Source organism: Antedon bifida, chromosome 1, assembly GCF_963402885.1.
Source record: "Antedon bifida chromosome 1, ecAntBifi1.1, whole genome shotgun sequence".
Lineage (NCBI taxonomy): Eukaryota > Metazoa > Echinodermata > Crinoidea > Comatulida > Antedonidae > Antedon > Antedon bifida.
Genome location: NC_136226.1, coordinates 7186392 through 7203344, shown reverse-complemented (window position 1 = coordinate 7203344; position 16953 = coordinate 7186392). Strand labels below are relative to the sequence as shown.

Below are 16953 nucleotides of genomic sequence, written 5' to 3'. Positions count from 1 at the left end.
TATATTTAGTAATACACAAGTTGAAATTTACAATGAACATATGGTTCTGTAAACAGAAGGAAAGATCCACCTGTATACTAAGGTAAGAAATATTCACATCTTTACGGTGCGATTGCTTTGTATTTTAATTACTTTTCAAAATCTATCAGGACTAACAAAACAAGTACTATTCATTATTCATTTTATTTTTTTGAATATGAAACGCAAAGAAATAAAATATATATAAATATGGTATAAATAACTGCTTTATTATGGAAAAAACAATAACATATTTTCACTAAAGGTGCTCTAATGAAGATTTTAATCACTATTATGTAGGCTATATTCCTTCTTTCCCTTTTAAAGTAAACTGCTGAATACAATTCATTTCAATGGGCTACAAAACAGCAATTCAGATACCTTTCTGGAAAGGTTCAGAGACAGTCTAAACCATTTAACTTTGTGGAATACATAAAGTATCAAAAACTGTCATTATTGTCCATACTGACATTTCATTGTTTTTATATGAATCATCAGAAATTGAAATGCATTTTTGTTTTTTCAGTTAGTGAGCGTAATAAGGGATGACACTAGATTTCCTTTATGTTCTCGTAGACTCTTCTCTGCTTCAGGACGGGAAATTTCAAGCTCATGTACCTGGTAAGAAAACATTAATATTTTATTAAAATTATTATATATAATTGTTATAAAAAAACAGTTATAGTTATTGATATTTTTATAATAGAATAGTAGTATGTACTGTTTTGAATTGAATTGATATTTTATTGAACAACAACTTTTCAAAAACTTTTAAAAAATTAAAAAACATGATATTCTACTTTATTTGTTCAATTTTATTTATTTTTGCTTTATTATTATGGAGCACTTACTATTAAATCAACATCTTCTTTTCTTATGACTACTTTAGCAAGTTCTCTTTCTCTGAAAGTTAAATAAACGTTGTTAGTAACAAATATCAAATTATCAGTTGGGTATATGGAGCTCGATTAATGATCAACCAACCAGTGCGAGGCAATCGGCTAGAAAAAAAAAATATGTATTTTATATTGTATACATTCTATATTAGTATTATTAATCTTACCTTTCTGCTTTTGCCTGTTTTTCTTTTGCTAATTTGTCATCTAACGCTGCAATTGCTGCCTTTAAAAAACAAACAATGCTGAATGTTACTTACGTTAGATAACAATAAGAGTAAAGTTAAAAGTTAAACCTATTTATCAGACAGGAGGATATACTTAATAGGCTTACTAATACTATAATAATAGTACATAATATTAATAATTAAAAAACACTGTTGTGTTGTGGTTGATTGATAAATAATAAAATAATATTTTTTTGTATTATACTTATAGTATTATTAGATAATCACTCGATTAAGAGAAGAAGGGTTATTAGATATTCATTATAATAGTACTTTTTAACAAGACAAGCATAGGCTAGGCTGGTGATGACAATGATGAGGTTTTGCCTGTGTACGCCAAGCGCGCGGGCGCGCCTCGCTCGTTTTGCGTGACTACTACTGGGTGTGTGTAAAACCGTAGCCTAACTAGCTAGGCCTAGCTAGTAGTAGGCATGGGCCTAGTAAAAATATGCTTACAGCGGTTAAGGCGGATGATATTTCAGCTTCTTCTGCAAAGTCTGTCACTCTCTCGAGATCAGCCGCACCACTGTCGTGTTTTTTAACCTTTGGGGCCGCATTAGAAAGATCTTGTTCTAAATCTTGTTCAACGGCGGAATCCACGTTGTCGGCCATTTTGTTTTTTAAAAATAGGGAAACCCCCTTTGTAACATAGAGGGCGTATTTTAATGTGTTTTTGTTTTATGAATATGCAGCGGGCTGTGTGAAATAACAGATGTGGTAGACGAAGTGTAAAGTGTACAGTTTAGTAATTACTGTAGTTTCTCGTTTTCTAAAGTGAAAACATATTTTAAAAACTATTCTGGCTAATGTAAGATTGTAAACAAGGAATTTACAAGTAGGTAGGCCTACCTATATTGCTGTTATATTAGGTGAAGTAGATCCAAAGTGAATACTGACGTTAACTTAATTTTGTTTACCTTTAAGTACATACATCATCATATATTGGTTGGTATATACTGTACCCACCAACCCTCCATCCAATTGGGTGAGTATATTCATGTCTAGCTGTTTTCAGTGTTTTTTAGGCATAAGGATTAACTATTAAATTATTTTATTTAAAAATTGTTTTAAAATATTTACCATGCAAATAAAACATTCAGTGTTGACTAAGTATTTAGACAGACATAAAATAGGTTTTGTCTACAACATTAAATTCATTCCCGTCATAAAATGGTGCCACGGATATTTTTCTTCTTTTTTTACATCATCATATATTGGTATATACTGTACCTACCAACACTCCATCAAATTGGGTGAGTATACTGTCCAGCTGTTTTTCAGTGTTTTTAGGCATAAGGATTAACTATTAAATTATTTTATTTAAAAATTGTTTTAAAATATTTACCATGCAAATAAAATATTCAGTGTTTATAGGTTTTGTCTACAACATTAAATTTATTCCCCTCATAAAATGGTGCCACGGATATGGCTTTTTTTCTTTTTTTTAAACATTATACAGTAAAAACATACTGAAATAGTAATAAATGACCTGGTTTATTATGAAAGTAATTTAAGAAAAATAGATAATTCTGAGATTTAAAAAAAATATAATAATTTCTAGGAATACTAAGCAAACTCCATTACCAATAACAATTCGTAACTATACATCATCATTTTTGAGTGATATTTCTTCAAAAGTAGAGCAGAGTTCATTGTAAGTTCACATGTCTTGATAAATAACATTATACCTATACAAAGAAGCTTGAAGAAACAGCGATTTGCAGTCACAGAAAAGCTAGAATTAATTGCTCCAACATCCAATAGATATTGCATTGCGATCAGGCGCGGATTTAGGCGGGGGCTAAACAGGCTTTAATAAATAAAAAATAATGACTATTTTTATTTTTCTGCAACCTGACGGATCGTTTATCATTATCATGAAATATTTAGCCCCCCCCCCCTAATCTATAATGCTGGATCCGCCCCTGGTGATTGCCATTTTTTCTGGCCTGTATCTTCACCTGGTCTTGATGATAAACAAAGTGAAAAACCTTTTTTCTCAACTTGTAATTAATTCAGAAGACATGAGAAAAATCTGTTTTACTGATTGATTTTAATTATGATATGTTTAGTTTTTTGGATGTTCTAATTTGCTAAAAATAATAAAATTGTAGAATTTATGAATCCCAGCTACAGTAGAACCCCTCCTTTAGGACATCCCTATTCAAGGGACATCCTCATAAGAGGACACTTTCCTGTGAAACAAGTGTGGGGAGATATAAAAAAAACCACAAGGTGTTTGAATATCTACAGTACCAATCCAATGATCAGAAGTCTAACAATATTATACTGTATTAACAGTATTAAAATATTATTTTATTATTTGCAATTACTATCATTAATTGGCTATGTAACCTCCATCTTGAGGTCATCTTTCAAGAATTATATCTAGAAATTATTAATAGTCATCTTTACACTTATGATGCAACAAATAAAAATGCCATTGACCTTTCATGAATATTTTAATTAGGTAGACCAATTCTAATGTTACACTTCTTTCCATGATATTTTAGTTGACAGAATAGTAAATTGGCTTCATCAGTGTGATGTCATATTGATGATGACTTTTGATGTGTTTTAGATAGTGTCAAGTAATGAAGTACTCAGTACCAGACTGCGCTACATGAATAATTAAGGCGTGTTCAAAATGGAAATATTATTTGAAATCAATATGCATAAAAAAGATTAAACTACTTTGTGACTGAAAAAAAAAATTGTCACGTACTGTATGTTAGAATAAGACTATAAAAATGAGACTATTGTATCCGCTATATATAATATCTCGGTATCTTTATTTCGATTAAATAAAAACCATCAAAACAATTCAAAGGCCCAAAAAAGCTGGATTGAGGATATTTTTACAAAAGGCCTTTACATCAATTACAAATAATTTCAAATAAAAAAATCAACAAACAAAAAAAACAGCAAGAGAAGTAGCAAAATTGAACACGATCGAAACGAGCGTCTGAGGTAAACAGTGATAAGCCAGGAGAAACAAAAGATGGCCGACGAACCAAGTGTGAAGCTAAATTAAGAATTAAGCAGACTAGTTATATATGGAAGTGGGCTATGATAATGAATGTGAGCATTCAATGGGAGGAAATATAATCCCTATTTTATACAGTAGGGTTATGGTTCTGTTTGTGTAATTTTATTATATCATTTTGAACACATATTAGTTTGGCTAAAGCTCTGTCTACACTATCAAACTTTACGTGACAAAAAAATGTGATGTGCCCATATGTGGACATGATGATGTCATATCACTACCAAATTTGGGCATAGGCCTATCACTATTATATTTGGGTACATCACACTTTTTTGTCAAACTAGTGTGACAGTGTAGACAGAACGTTTTAGAATATAAAAATTATTTATGCCTAATCTGCTGGGGGTGTGTTCTTCTAGAATTTAGCTTTTCACTTTCTTCCTCGCTCTCCTCTTTTTGTACATGACACCAATTCTTCAAACTATGAATCGTGACCATGGATTTTTTGTTGACAGATTCCTTATAATAAACATTTATATTATATTATATCTTAACCTTCAAATAATGATAAATAATTGTTATATAACATTTAATTGCTATATTACCACAAGGCTAAACTTCACAATTGAAAGAAATTATATTTATTAATTTCATGTCATATTGCATTTTTATCTTTATTATTTAAACCAAACTATTGCTCTTAAATGGTTGATAAGTGTTCTTTAGAGTGCATTTATAATTGATTAGAGAATAGTCAGAACCTTTACAAAACCTAAACTCAATAACCAGGGTCTGGTGTGCTTGCTTCCTTTTCACAGAAAAACATAAATTATGAAATATTTTGGAGATCTATTTTTGACAGACTATTAAAATTGTATGCCAGAGCTCTCCATTTGAAAATCCTCAATCTTCCCCTGAAAAGTATACACAATTTGAGCCTAATAATATCTGGATAAACCATACACCCTGGATAAGATCTAGATAACTCATTGAAACCTAATTGGTACATTCGGTTGATCATGAATTCCAGTTTTCTGGATGTTCAGTTTCAACATCATACTGTACATTTAGTTGTAGCTTTTCTTTTTACTTGATATATTAAATGAACACTGCATCATTGAATTAGTTATTCTAAATTTAAATATTCGTTTATGAAATTAAATTACAGTTTAAAAAATCTAATTATAATGAACGTAATATTTTACACTTCTAAAACGGTGGATTGCAATACTAAGTGTATATTTTTGTAATGTAATGTTTCTATATTTCAATGCAAGGTATATAGTGTGATGTAATTTTAGTAACATGAGATTTCGATTCGAGGCTTAGAGATGCAATTCGCATCGTTTGTGATTGATTTTAGGTAAAGCCGTAAAATTAGTTTTATGGTTAACTTCTTTTGGGTGATCCAATTTTGAAATTGAGTCTTCCTTTTAATGCTTTGATCTTAAATCCATACTATTGATCTATATATATACATTTTTCCTGATATATGTTTTTAGGCCTAGTGGTTTTTTTTTTTGCAGTACATAATACAATCAACCTATTTGAAAACAAAACTTTAAAGTGACAATAATAGTCTAATAGTTTTTGTTTAAATTAAACTTTGAACATGAGTATAACACCATTGTAATATCAACACCTACTATAGAATGGGCTAGTAGTAGTGAAATTATTAATGTTATAGTATTTTTCCAGCTTGTTGACATTTTTTTTAAATTAATGTTATTTCAATTATTATAAATATGCACATGTATTATTTTTGAATTAATATTTAAAAATTTTAGTTAGAATATTTTGTAATCATGAAATCTAGCTATATGAAATTTTTAAAAATGTATTTTTACCACTAAATAAGTTTACGAAAAATATTGCCTTAAAGACTTAAGAACAGTACTTAAGAACAGTACTTATTATTGTGTTGAATTATTTATTCAAAGCTTTGTATTGTTTTTATGCTAATTTGTTTCATCCTCCATAAATTTGTAATTCTGAATACTTCCTACAGGATTATTGGAATAATATTTATTTCCAAATTTAATGAAAAACATGTTTATTTGCATATTTTAAGTTTATACAAAAAGCACCATATTGTGTTAAAATAGGAGCTGATGATACGCTATTGTTGTTGTTATTTCACACAATGGTTAGTGACTGCCTAGAGGAAACAATGGATTAACACTGTAGACCTGTTGTACAAAAAAAGAAAAATCAATTATGATTATTGTGAAATTGGATTGATAATTTGCCTATTATCAATTAATATCAAACTATAATATTCATGTATAAACTGCATAAAATGCAGAAGTCCAAACTATACTTTATAAGTATCACCAATTCAATAGTGGGTGCTATATTTTTTTTAAATACTTCCAAACATACAGTAGTCTTGGGCGTACATTAGTATTTCTATGAACAATGGGTATGCCATGTGCTCTTCAAGTATGGGGAAAGGTGTCTTAAACGCATTTTTCGCCTTTTAGTAAACCAAAAGGGACGTAGTAGACATGATAAGTTGATGCTCCAAGCAGTCATGGGTTATTTAAGACTTATTATATCGGCAAAACTTGGGAGGTCCTTATGATTTGTCTACATCTAGACTGATTGTGATAATTATTGTGTAAAACAAAATACAAAACTATAAAATATTCAATGGCTTAGAACAATCCCCATTTTTTGGTATATTTTTTGCTTCTCAATTCAAAGGTTGCAAATGAAAGTTACAGTAAGTAAAGTCATTTCCAGCTTTATATATATTCATTCATTCATTTATTTGTTCAAAATCATTGTCCACATAAAATGTAAACAAGACAGCAAGAAAAATTCAACAAAGGAGGTTCAACTGAACGGACCTGTTTCTGTGAATAAATTATCTCCATTCCTTGGCAGCAGAAACACGACAAAAAAAGAAAATATCTGGTTAAATGGCATTACTGAACTAGCAGATTATCTCATCTTCGCAGTTTATTTCCGTTGGGGTCCTAAGCCAGCTCCAACCAAATATTTACAATTTCAATCCCTCCCTTCCAATAAAAACTGTAACATGCATATAGTAGATATCACTGTTTTTAACATACAGAAAAAAAACTGAAAGTGGCTGTATTGCAATTTCAATGCAGAGTTGTGATGAGACAAAGTCAACATCACTAATAGTCATCGCAACTCAATCCATTTCTTAATGTTGACTTCCAACTTCGGTTCAGTTTATGACATTTACCGAAGCAAGCGGACGTTATCTTTAACGTCCGTATTAATCTCATTGATACACGTCTGTTTGATTGAACGCGTTTCGACTTCGAGTTTGATCTCCAAGATTTTTAGTGAATTCGTCTGACAAGTGTTAATTACTTTTTTTGTGTAATGCACATCATACAGTCATTGCCAGTCGAAAAATAAATGAGTTCTAATGTGTAATATTAAGTCCTAAACATAATCCATTTTTTCTGATGTTTTTTTTTTCATGGTAACTTAAGAAAACATGAACTGTTGTTTAGGACATACATTTGTGTGTATGTCTGTTTTCTCATATCTTTAAACTGTTTTACTGAACTAGCAGATTATCTCATCTTCGAACTAGCATTCTCTAATCGACTGTCTACACACCTACAATTGATTTTCATTTCTACCTAGCAAAGAATGTACTTAACTTTATCAATGTTTTACTGTAATAAATGCATGTTTAGTATTTATCCATGCTTTGTTTGTGTATGCTTAACCAGGTTCTATTATTTTCTTTTTATTTATTCAGTCAAAGCTACAGAAAATCACGCAAGAACCATAGCATTTGTCCAGCTTACCACAACAAAACAAACTACTTCAAATGAGGAGGATGTTTTAATACAAACAACATTGAATTGAAGTATCTTTGAAAGGAATATTTAAAGATTCAAGCAACTCACTTTAATAAGGTAGGTGTAGCCTATTATTATACTAATGTTTTTACTTAACTAACTAAACATCCAAAAGACGAAGCATTTTGTCTAATGCTTCTAAGTCGAACCTTTAAAAAAGCAAGTTCAATGATTCAAATTAAACTATAGCTGTTGAAAACTATGCTTCGCGGAACCAAATTGTAACTATGTTACACCCACAGTGTCCCAGTTAAACACTGTATTAATCTATCTTATTTAAAAAAAAAGGTTATTTTGCACATCACCTAAATATATTACATGATGTTTAGCGATAACATGTTAAATGGCATTTCATTTTGAGAACGCCATTTAACCATATATTTTGTTTCATTTGTTCTGTTTCTGCCTACAAAGATACACAGAAACAGGTCCTTTTAACTTTGTTAAGTTCAACTTCCTCCTTTGTTTTTTATTTCTAATAAAGTAGTATGCATTCATTTATATGCTAACTTATTCCCATGGTAATGCTAATAATAATCATTACATTATAATGTGCCTATATTGGAAAAAGTGGCTAGTGATGGGATTGTGATGGGCCTACATGGTTCAATTGTGTTTTTAATTCGCTCTTATGATTATATTCTCACCCGGCCATTAACACCTGAATTACTTTTAGTAGGTTAAATCATTTAGAATATACTTTATGGGTTCATTGGAAGAAGCATAAAAGTTATTAGGTTGATAAATATTCAGGTTTAGTATCCTTTTTATGGTGGTAATTTATTTATATTTCCATAACTTTATTCATAATACAGTACAATTGTAACTTCAATAACTTGAATGTTTATAATAATAATAATAAATATTCAGGCTTATATCGTATTATTCAAAAACAGCAATGTGCTTAACAGTAAAAAGATAAATGCCAGAAAACTAGGAAAAGAGTTTTTAAAAGCTGCCTTTAAGAAATTGAAGTTGCCTGACTGCGATGAGTAAACATTTTCAATAAAACAAATGAAAACAAATAATTCTTTGACTCTGACGGATGGATGGAATGAGCGAGTAGAGACTATAGATCTTAGGAATATATATGTTTATGGTAGTGTTTTTTTTTTTAAGGAAATCGGCAGCACGGTACATACATGTGCGAAATTCAACTCGGTCATGAGTCACAGTTTATCTTTTTCTTTGTTACGATTATATTTCCCTCATAATATACCTTGGATTATTCCATGCATTAACTTGTAACCATAACAACTGTAAACTACACCACAGTCTAAATTGCTTTAGGGCCCACTTGAGCCTGTAGCCACCGAACATGAATAAAGATGAACAGCTGTACATTGTATAAGCCCATAAAAAGAACACCTTTTTCAGTAAAGAACAAATACACAGTTTTCTGTAAGAAAGTATTAAATGCTACCAGCGTTTTGAGTGTATTGACAATAAAGATTAGTGGTACAGTAATTCAATGTGTGACACGTTTCGAAATATATGGATTTCTTTCAATATTCATTCAAAAGTTCAAAGTACTTTGTAAGTTTAAAATTCAGTACTATCTACAACTATATACCTCCCTCTATGAAGTATTAGATAGATTTAAACAAAAGTAATACTGTACAGTGTTTCACTGAGACACTGTGTAACATAGTTACAATGGTTCCAAGTAGGTAGCTAAATTGATCATGTGATCAAATTCTTCCAACCTCTCCCTGACAAGGCATCAAGCATCATAACCATTAGACCATAGTAAGCTAAGTGGTTTAACAAGTTCAAAAAGTTAAATAACCTTTTAATTTATGTTTTTTTACATTTATACCATTATACTCACTGTCATTTTTTATGACTAAAAATTGAATGGAATATAAATCTGAAGTACTCTGTTGCCTAATTGTTTGTCTATTGTAAATTAGCTGTTCAATTCGACTACTCTCATGTTATATAAATGTACCAAGAACATTGCCACTTACTATCAGAATAAGTAGGCCAACTGGATATCCACTAGGCTAGACAACCTGCAAGTATCTATCCATGAGTATGGAATACGTGATGTAGAATCCAGTCATAAATGCTATGATCAATACTAGCAAACAGTCTGATTTAAAGTTCAAACTTATAAAAATCATGTTTTGCAATTGAAATTGTTTGTACTTTAAAGTTATAAATTTTAATTTCAAAGACTGTTACCGTATTGTCCTTGTCATTTTATTGATAGTTATCTTTAAGTGTAAAACTGTGACGCCTTACATTCTAAACAGGATGTACTTTTTTTGTATCACGCATCTTAGGTGCTACAGTGCTGTTATATAAATTTTGTAATTTGGAATGTTTTTAGTTCATCAAAAATAATGAATTCTTACCAATTGAAACAGTGAAAAAATATACCGTACTTTTATTTGTTGTGTAATGCTGAGTACGCACACAATTTGTTATTACTAAATGAATGTTCTTATTTGACATTCTTCACACAAACTGTATTTCTATAGGCTCTTTATTCTATATAACTTTTAGTCATTGCAACAATAAAGTATCCGATGTATAACCCTATTATTTTGTTTTATTTCCTTTCTAAATTATTACCACTTTTCCTGGTGGCAATTTACCTGGTGGCTGTTTCCTGGTGGCTGTTTCCTGGTGTTCTTTTTTCTGGTGGCCTTTTTCCTGGTGGACATTTTCCTGGGGGTCTTTTTCCTGGTGGACATTTTCCTGGTTGTCCTTTTTCTGGTGGATATTTTCCTGGTGGATATTTCCTGATGGCCCCTTTTCCTGGTGGCTGTTTTTCTGATGGCTGTTTTTCTGGTGGATATTTTCCTGGTGGATGTTTCCTGATGGCCCCTTTTCCTGGTGACTGTTTTTCTGATGGCTGTTTTTCTGATGGCTGTTTTTCTGGTGGATATTTTCCTGGTAGATTTTTTCCTGATAGCCCTTTTCTTCATGGCTGTTGTTCTGGTGAACATTTTCTGTTGGTTGTTTCCTTTTTCCTGACCACCAGTGGCGTATTCGTGGTGGCCTATTTCCTGATGGCCATTTTTATGGTGGCACTTTACTACATAGAAACACAAGGAAACAGAACATTAAATTATAACATAACATTTGTGAACATAAAGGAAACTTATTAATCTAGGTCAGTGTGTACCGTTCCCATTTATACTCTATGTAATTGACAATTTGAATACTTTGGAAATTTAAATTCCTGTTCTATATTACATGTATATCTTTCATGATGGAATTTCAAAAATACTGAAATACAGTTATCTAGATCAAGCTATAAATCATACAAAATATTAAAGTTTATCAACTTAAAATTCTTTTCTCATGATTTCACTTTCAAGATGCACTTTCCTTATTATGAAACATTTATTGATTAAGAAAATTATTTATTTATTTTTTTTTTCCTTTTGGTCGGTTTACATTATTTTTAATGTCTGGAACGTTCTACTTGATTCAATTATTTGTTACAATTATGCTATTTGATATTTTAAAGGTTGGTATAGATTTTCTTAATTTGGAATATCTGCAGGCCATCTACGTATGTTATTTACCTATAAATTTGTTATTTAGATTTTCTTTTAATATCATTCATTCTACAATTGTCAACCTAAATAATTTAAGTGGGTGTTTACTGATGATATGACAACTTACTGTACGTAGAATGCACCATAATTATATGCCTGTTTGAAAAGACCTAAATTGCTCAGAAAGCCAAATCAGAGACATCTGACCAGGGTCTTGGGCAGCCCCCTGCCCCCAGCCAAAGTACTCAGTAACATTTTAATGTCCAGAACCCTTTATTATGCACAGAAAAATGCATTTACCAAATTAGACAGGTGAGAGGCAACAGTAACTCTGAAAAGCAAATGAGTAAAGGGAGCATTTTGGTAGGTTTCTATCATTAGATTATTATTAGATTTACAGGTTGCATGGATGATATCCACAAAATAGAAATGTAATTAAATAGTAAATCTATAAAATCATATTATGTTACATTAATTAAGATTCCTTCCATTAATTTGGCACGCTAACGAATACAAAAATAACCATTCGTTAATTACTGTGGAGTAATTACTGTGGAGTAATCAAGTCTGCTAATGATTTCAATTTAACTACTTGGATATTAACTATTTTTATGTAGTGACATTTCCATTTTCTTTAAATTTTGTGTTCATTTTTTGTTCAGATTGAATTAATAGTACTGTGGTAGCTAAATTCATTTGTCCTGGCGTTATTCTGGAAAGTTGTTGTTGTTTATTTCATGCCTAGCTTACCTTGATAAACCGATAATAGCCTCTGCTCTCCCTGTGGAGAATATTATATGAAAAGTTGTTTCTAGAACACCTTCTTCCGTCAACCACACCTCTCACCATAATGTCACTGTTGTCCTTTCTTTTCATAATGTCAGGAATTTTGGTCTTTTTGTATTTGTACTACATTTATATCTGTGTTATGATGACATGTGTTGCATTCACAAGCTAAATTGATATATTTTTTGTAACCATTATTAAAAAAAAGAGTAAAATTTGAGGATACAGGAAGATGATCAAAATTGATAGTCAGTGAATTAAATTAATATCATTCATAATTACTCTTTCTAGATACTGTATACACTACTTTTTAGTTGATACATTTTTTTTTAGGAATGACGCATTTATTTTTATTACAAGTGATAATATACAACAATTATAGTAACTTACTGTCATTGGCAATTTATCTCTTTCAATTTGATAAAAACTAATAAAAAAGATATTTATGGAATTGTTATTATTATTAATATGAGTATAATAATTATAAAGTAATAATACTCTCCATCATTTGATCCATCATTGTAGTCAATCTATCTTTAAAATATCTCATTCATCCATCTCAATGATTAGTTAAATTAACGTCCCAATTCTTCAAATCCAAAAATGATTCAGTCATTCGCAAGTTTTGTTTTCAGCGAGAAACAGGTACGCATTAAAGTTCACAAATGTAGATCATCTGCGAGTCAGATCCAGGTGAAACTTTCATCCGCTTCCGTGCCCGTATACACTTCAAAACCACGCTATTTTTTATTTATGATTTAACATAGATTTTCTGGCGACATGTTTTATGTGGTGAATTACCAACTAGAAGAAGGACTTATAATTCCAACCTTTTGGACCGTGGCAATATATAAGTTTTTTTTAAATGTCATAATTTGCAATGCATTGCTAGTTTGTGCATGGATTCCAATCTCGCTCATTTATTACATTTTTTAAAATTTATATTTTGGTATAAAAATAGATAAAGTCACATATCATATAGTATTAGTAAGGTCTCTACTGTGGAAAAATAGGATGGAATGAGATGCACATTTTTATAGTACATCTTGTATCATCATCAATCATGTATTAAAGAAATAAAATTACACTGAAATAAATTACTTTGGGTAGAGAATAGACCTTTTTTTTAAAGAAAAATGTCAAAACTTTAAAACAATATGGCTTTCTAGAATAGCCCTACCGAAGTACACTAAATTGAATGTAATGTTCTGTGATAGATATTTTAGCCATGGAGGTATAATCTAATTTTATACCTCCATGTTTTAGCTATATAATGACATCTGTAGATTACAGTACCAATACATGAACATATCCTCTTACTTAATTACCCACTTCGAACCTGTCCAGTATTAAATATTGGAAATAAAGAGACTTTATGTAATATTTTGTTTTTATTACACTACTATATTTTGTTGTTTTTAGGTTAATCCAAATGCTGTATGGCACCGATTTTAGACTAAAAGTGAGATTTATATTTTGTATGAATATACTGTTTGCTTACAGAAAAAATAAATTAGTCATCCATATTCAACTTGTGTTTATTTTGTATTGTCTCGTATCCTTTTTCTCCCCTATTGTAATATCTTTATATAAATGTATGCATTGTCCTTTTTTAAGTCTTCAAGTGGTATTCTATTGTAAAACACTTGTACACCTGTGTATTGAATACATTGTGTTTAAATATTTTTAAACAGGGGATCTCCTTTTCTAATATTCATTCTTATTCATCAATAAAACAGATGCCTTTATTGTTTTCATTACTATGGCTGTATTGTCTGTGTTTACCAATTTATTCAAATAAAAGAAAAGGCGTAGCTAAATTCAGATTGGTGGATTGTCCTTGAGCTCTGATTGGCTGAAGGACTTGGTGAGTCATTTATTCATAGCGAGGGTGGTTTATTATTATGATTCATACTGGTCTGTAGAATTGAATATGCTATAATGTCTCATTTCTATTGGTTGCAGTGTCCAGGGCTAGTTGATTTCCATTGAGGTACGTATACAGTTCTGCTGGAAACTTTACATATACATCGGAATATTTAAAAGGAGAATCGCTAGGGACAAATAACACATCATTGGTAAGTTTTAACATTTTAATATATTTTTATTACATATCACAAAACAATTTTGTTATCAACAAGCAAATTTATGTAAAAATATTTAAATGTACTGATAGTATTACAATAGGTCTTTGTGAATACTACTCTCGACTGTCAACTTTTCAGCTAGCCACAAGTAAGTATAAAAGATGTCAGATAAAGAATATTTATTTGTTTGTTTTTAAAAAGTCAAAACATAACTATATTTAGTAGTAGCTTGTGTAATTAAAAATATTGCATAATTAGGGCTATACTGTAGGTGACCAAACTTACAAATTTCCTTGTTAAACTTTAAGAAATAAAATAAAAATTTCATTATATATAGCCAATTTTTCCTGTATTATTGTATTATTGAATGAATGGACATTTAGGTAGATCCAAGGAGGGGCATGGCCTTTTTAGGCACTGAGTGCGTCAAACCAATTTTCAATTAGTAAATTACTAAATTAAAAGCAATACTGTACGGCATATACATCACATTATAAGAACTTGATGTGATTTGCCAGAGATGGTTTTTGTTCGCTATAGATAAAGGGGATTCGCTGTAGACAGGGGAACCATAAAGACCCACACCCTAACCTTTCTACCGGCCTGCAATGTGCATTCCCATCTTCATGACTCATTGGTCCTCCTCCTCTGGCACCAACCACATTGAGAGAAATCTGTGAAATTCAGCATTAACCCCATATCAAAACCTAATCAATGGCTACACCCATTCATATGGAAACTATCAAATATCTTCTGTAATATCAAGATTTGTAAATAATATTCGCAAACTGAGAGACACCTTTACAATCATCCTAAGAAAAAGTAAACCAAATCTGTATTGAAAAATAGTTTTACATTGAAACAAATATTTTATTTCATCGTAATTGTATAAATTGAATATCTTATTCTAAGAAATATCGTTTTTCTATATTTTTATCATTTCAATTAAATTGTCCATTTCGTAAATACCTGTGCAAGCTCTACTATATTTAGCAAAAATATTTGAAATTCTCAAATATTATAAAATAATGTTTATGGATAGAGACATCACACCACATCAGACTTATTTGTCCTGAAAGAGAAAAGACTGGAGTTTAGAAAATGCCGACCATTAACGTTTGAATGATTTCACCACTTGGTGCGCTTAAGGAATATTAATGACGACAAACTTACAATAAACGTCATAATGTTGATTATAAATTGTAATGTGTTTCCATCATTGAGTTAACAATGAGAGAAAGGGGAATTTAAACAAAAAATACTCTTAATTAAACTTGATACTGTACTCGCTAGAATAGAACTCGGTTCCGATCATTAGGTGCAATACCTTGACATTGAACAGGTGGAACAACCATGTGTTTATAAACCAACTACAGTATAAATCGCAGTGGTGCGAAGGATAGGGCGATAAATAAAACTAGATATTCATTTTACAGTCTCTATCTGCATTATCTCTTAACGACATTCATCCCACATACAGTACTGTGTAGATAGGAAATAAACAATGCATTACTGTAGTCTTTTCTAACTAGTGACTCCATCTAGCCAGTTTTATAGCACACCTGAATGTACTGTAACAGTTAATATATATTAAAGGTCCTGTTCAATTTTTAGTTCTATTCCATTAAAACACTAGTATTCGCTGCATAAACTACATCGCAACCAAACTCCAATCACTGCTTGACGTCTGATCAAGATACTGTAGAAGCAGCATAGTAATTGAGTAAAAGTTTCTTTACAACAATAGAATGCAGTTACTATTTTGTATGTGAAAAAAAGAATGAATGTTTATGACAAGGTTTATCAACAGTTTTCTACCATGCGCTTCGCAGTCCCCCTGTTGAAATCCCCCAGGTTCTAAGTTGAATGGGAGATTCATGAATTAAAAGATTGACCATTCTATTTCATAACATCCTCATGTTTGTACTGACGTACCATTAATAAACAATCTGTTCTGTACGTGGGAGTTGTCATTATGTAATAATTATGATAAGCAGTTGTAAAAATCAAAATGACTGATAAAATAATGGAAATTCTAATTAATGAGATCATCTTTAATTTTACTCACAATTCATAATATAAGTAGGTTACTATTTGACTCATTTAAAATCTTGGGTGGGTCTATGACAGCTTTCATTATATTAATTATATTCATGACTCAAAGCTTACGCTAAGGCGTGCATACCAGTATTATTGCATACAATATCTTATTATTTTATTTTCCTGGTATTTTGTACATAATTTCCGTCAATTTGTTTTAGTTTAAATACATTACTGTATGTGTGATTTTTATTTTTATTTTTTTTGCCTGTGTGCTAATATAATGGTAAGCCTACAGTACAGTACCTGTAACAGTGTCTTTTTAGTAGAAACTTTCTGTGTTTTCTTTTCATCATTACTATAAATAAGTTTTAGTTTAAATACAGTACTGCATATGTGATTTTTATTGTTTGTTTTTTTTAGTAAAATGTCTGTTCAAATAATGATAAGCCTACAGTACCTGTAACAGTGTCTTTTTAGCAGAAACTTTCTGTGTTCTTTTTCATCATTACTACAAATAAGTAATGTAGATACTTGGAGTTAC

The 16953-nt window shown here is 30.5% G+C and overlaps 2 protein-coding genes across 4 annotated transcripts in view; one reads left to right on the top strand and one right to left on the bottom strand.

Annotated features, from left to right (window-relative positions):
- Positions 1-227: 227 nt before the first annotated feature.
- On the bottom strand, positions 228-1765 carry LOC144840304 (huntingtin-interacting protein K-like). The gene is made up of 4 exons (XM_078696090.1): positions 1598-1765; positions 1082-1140; positions 870-921; positions 228-636 (listed from the first exon to the last, which is right to left on the bottom strand). Exons 1-4 carry the CDS (start codon positions 1751-1753, stop codon positions 541-543), a joined length of 363 nt encoding a protein of 120 aa, XP_078552216.1. The 5' UTR covers positions 1754-1765; the 3' UTR covers positions 228-540.
- A 12314-nt stretch (positions 1766-14079) lies between these two features.
- The window catches only part of LOC144840023 (thrombospondin type-1 domain-containing protein 7A-like), a 49993-nt gene continuing 47119 nt past the window's right edge, over positions 14080-16953 (top strand). For all 3 annotated transcript variants that reach the window (XM_078695664.1, XM_078695648.1, XM_078695657.1), the window contains exons 1-2: positions 14080-14149; positions 14248-14360. The gene's annotated coding sequence lies outside the window, so the exon portion shown is untranslated. The remainder of the gene's footprint in view (positions 14150-14247; positions 14361-16953) is intronic.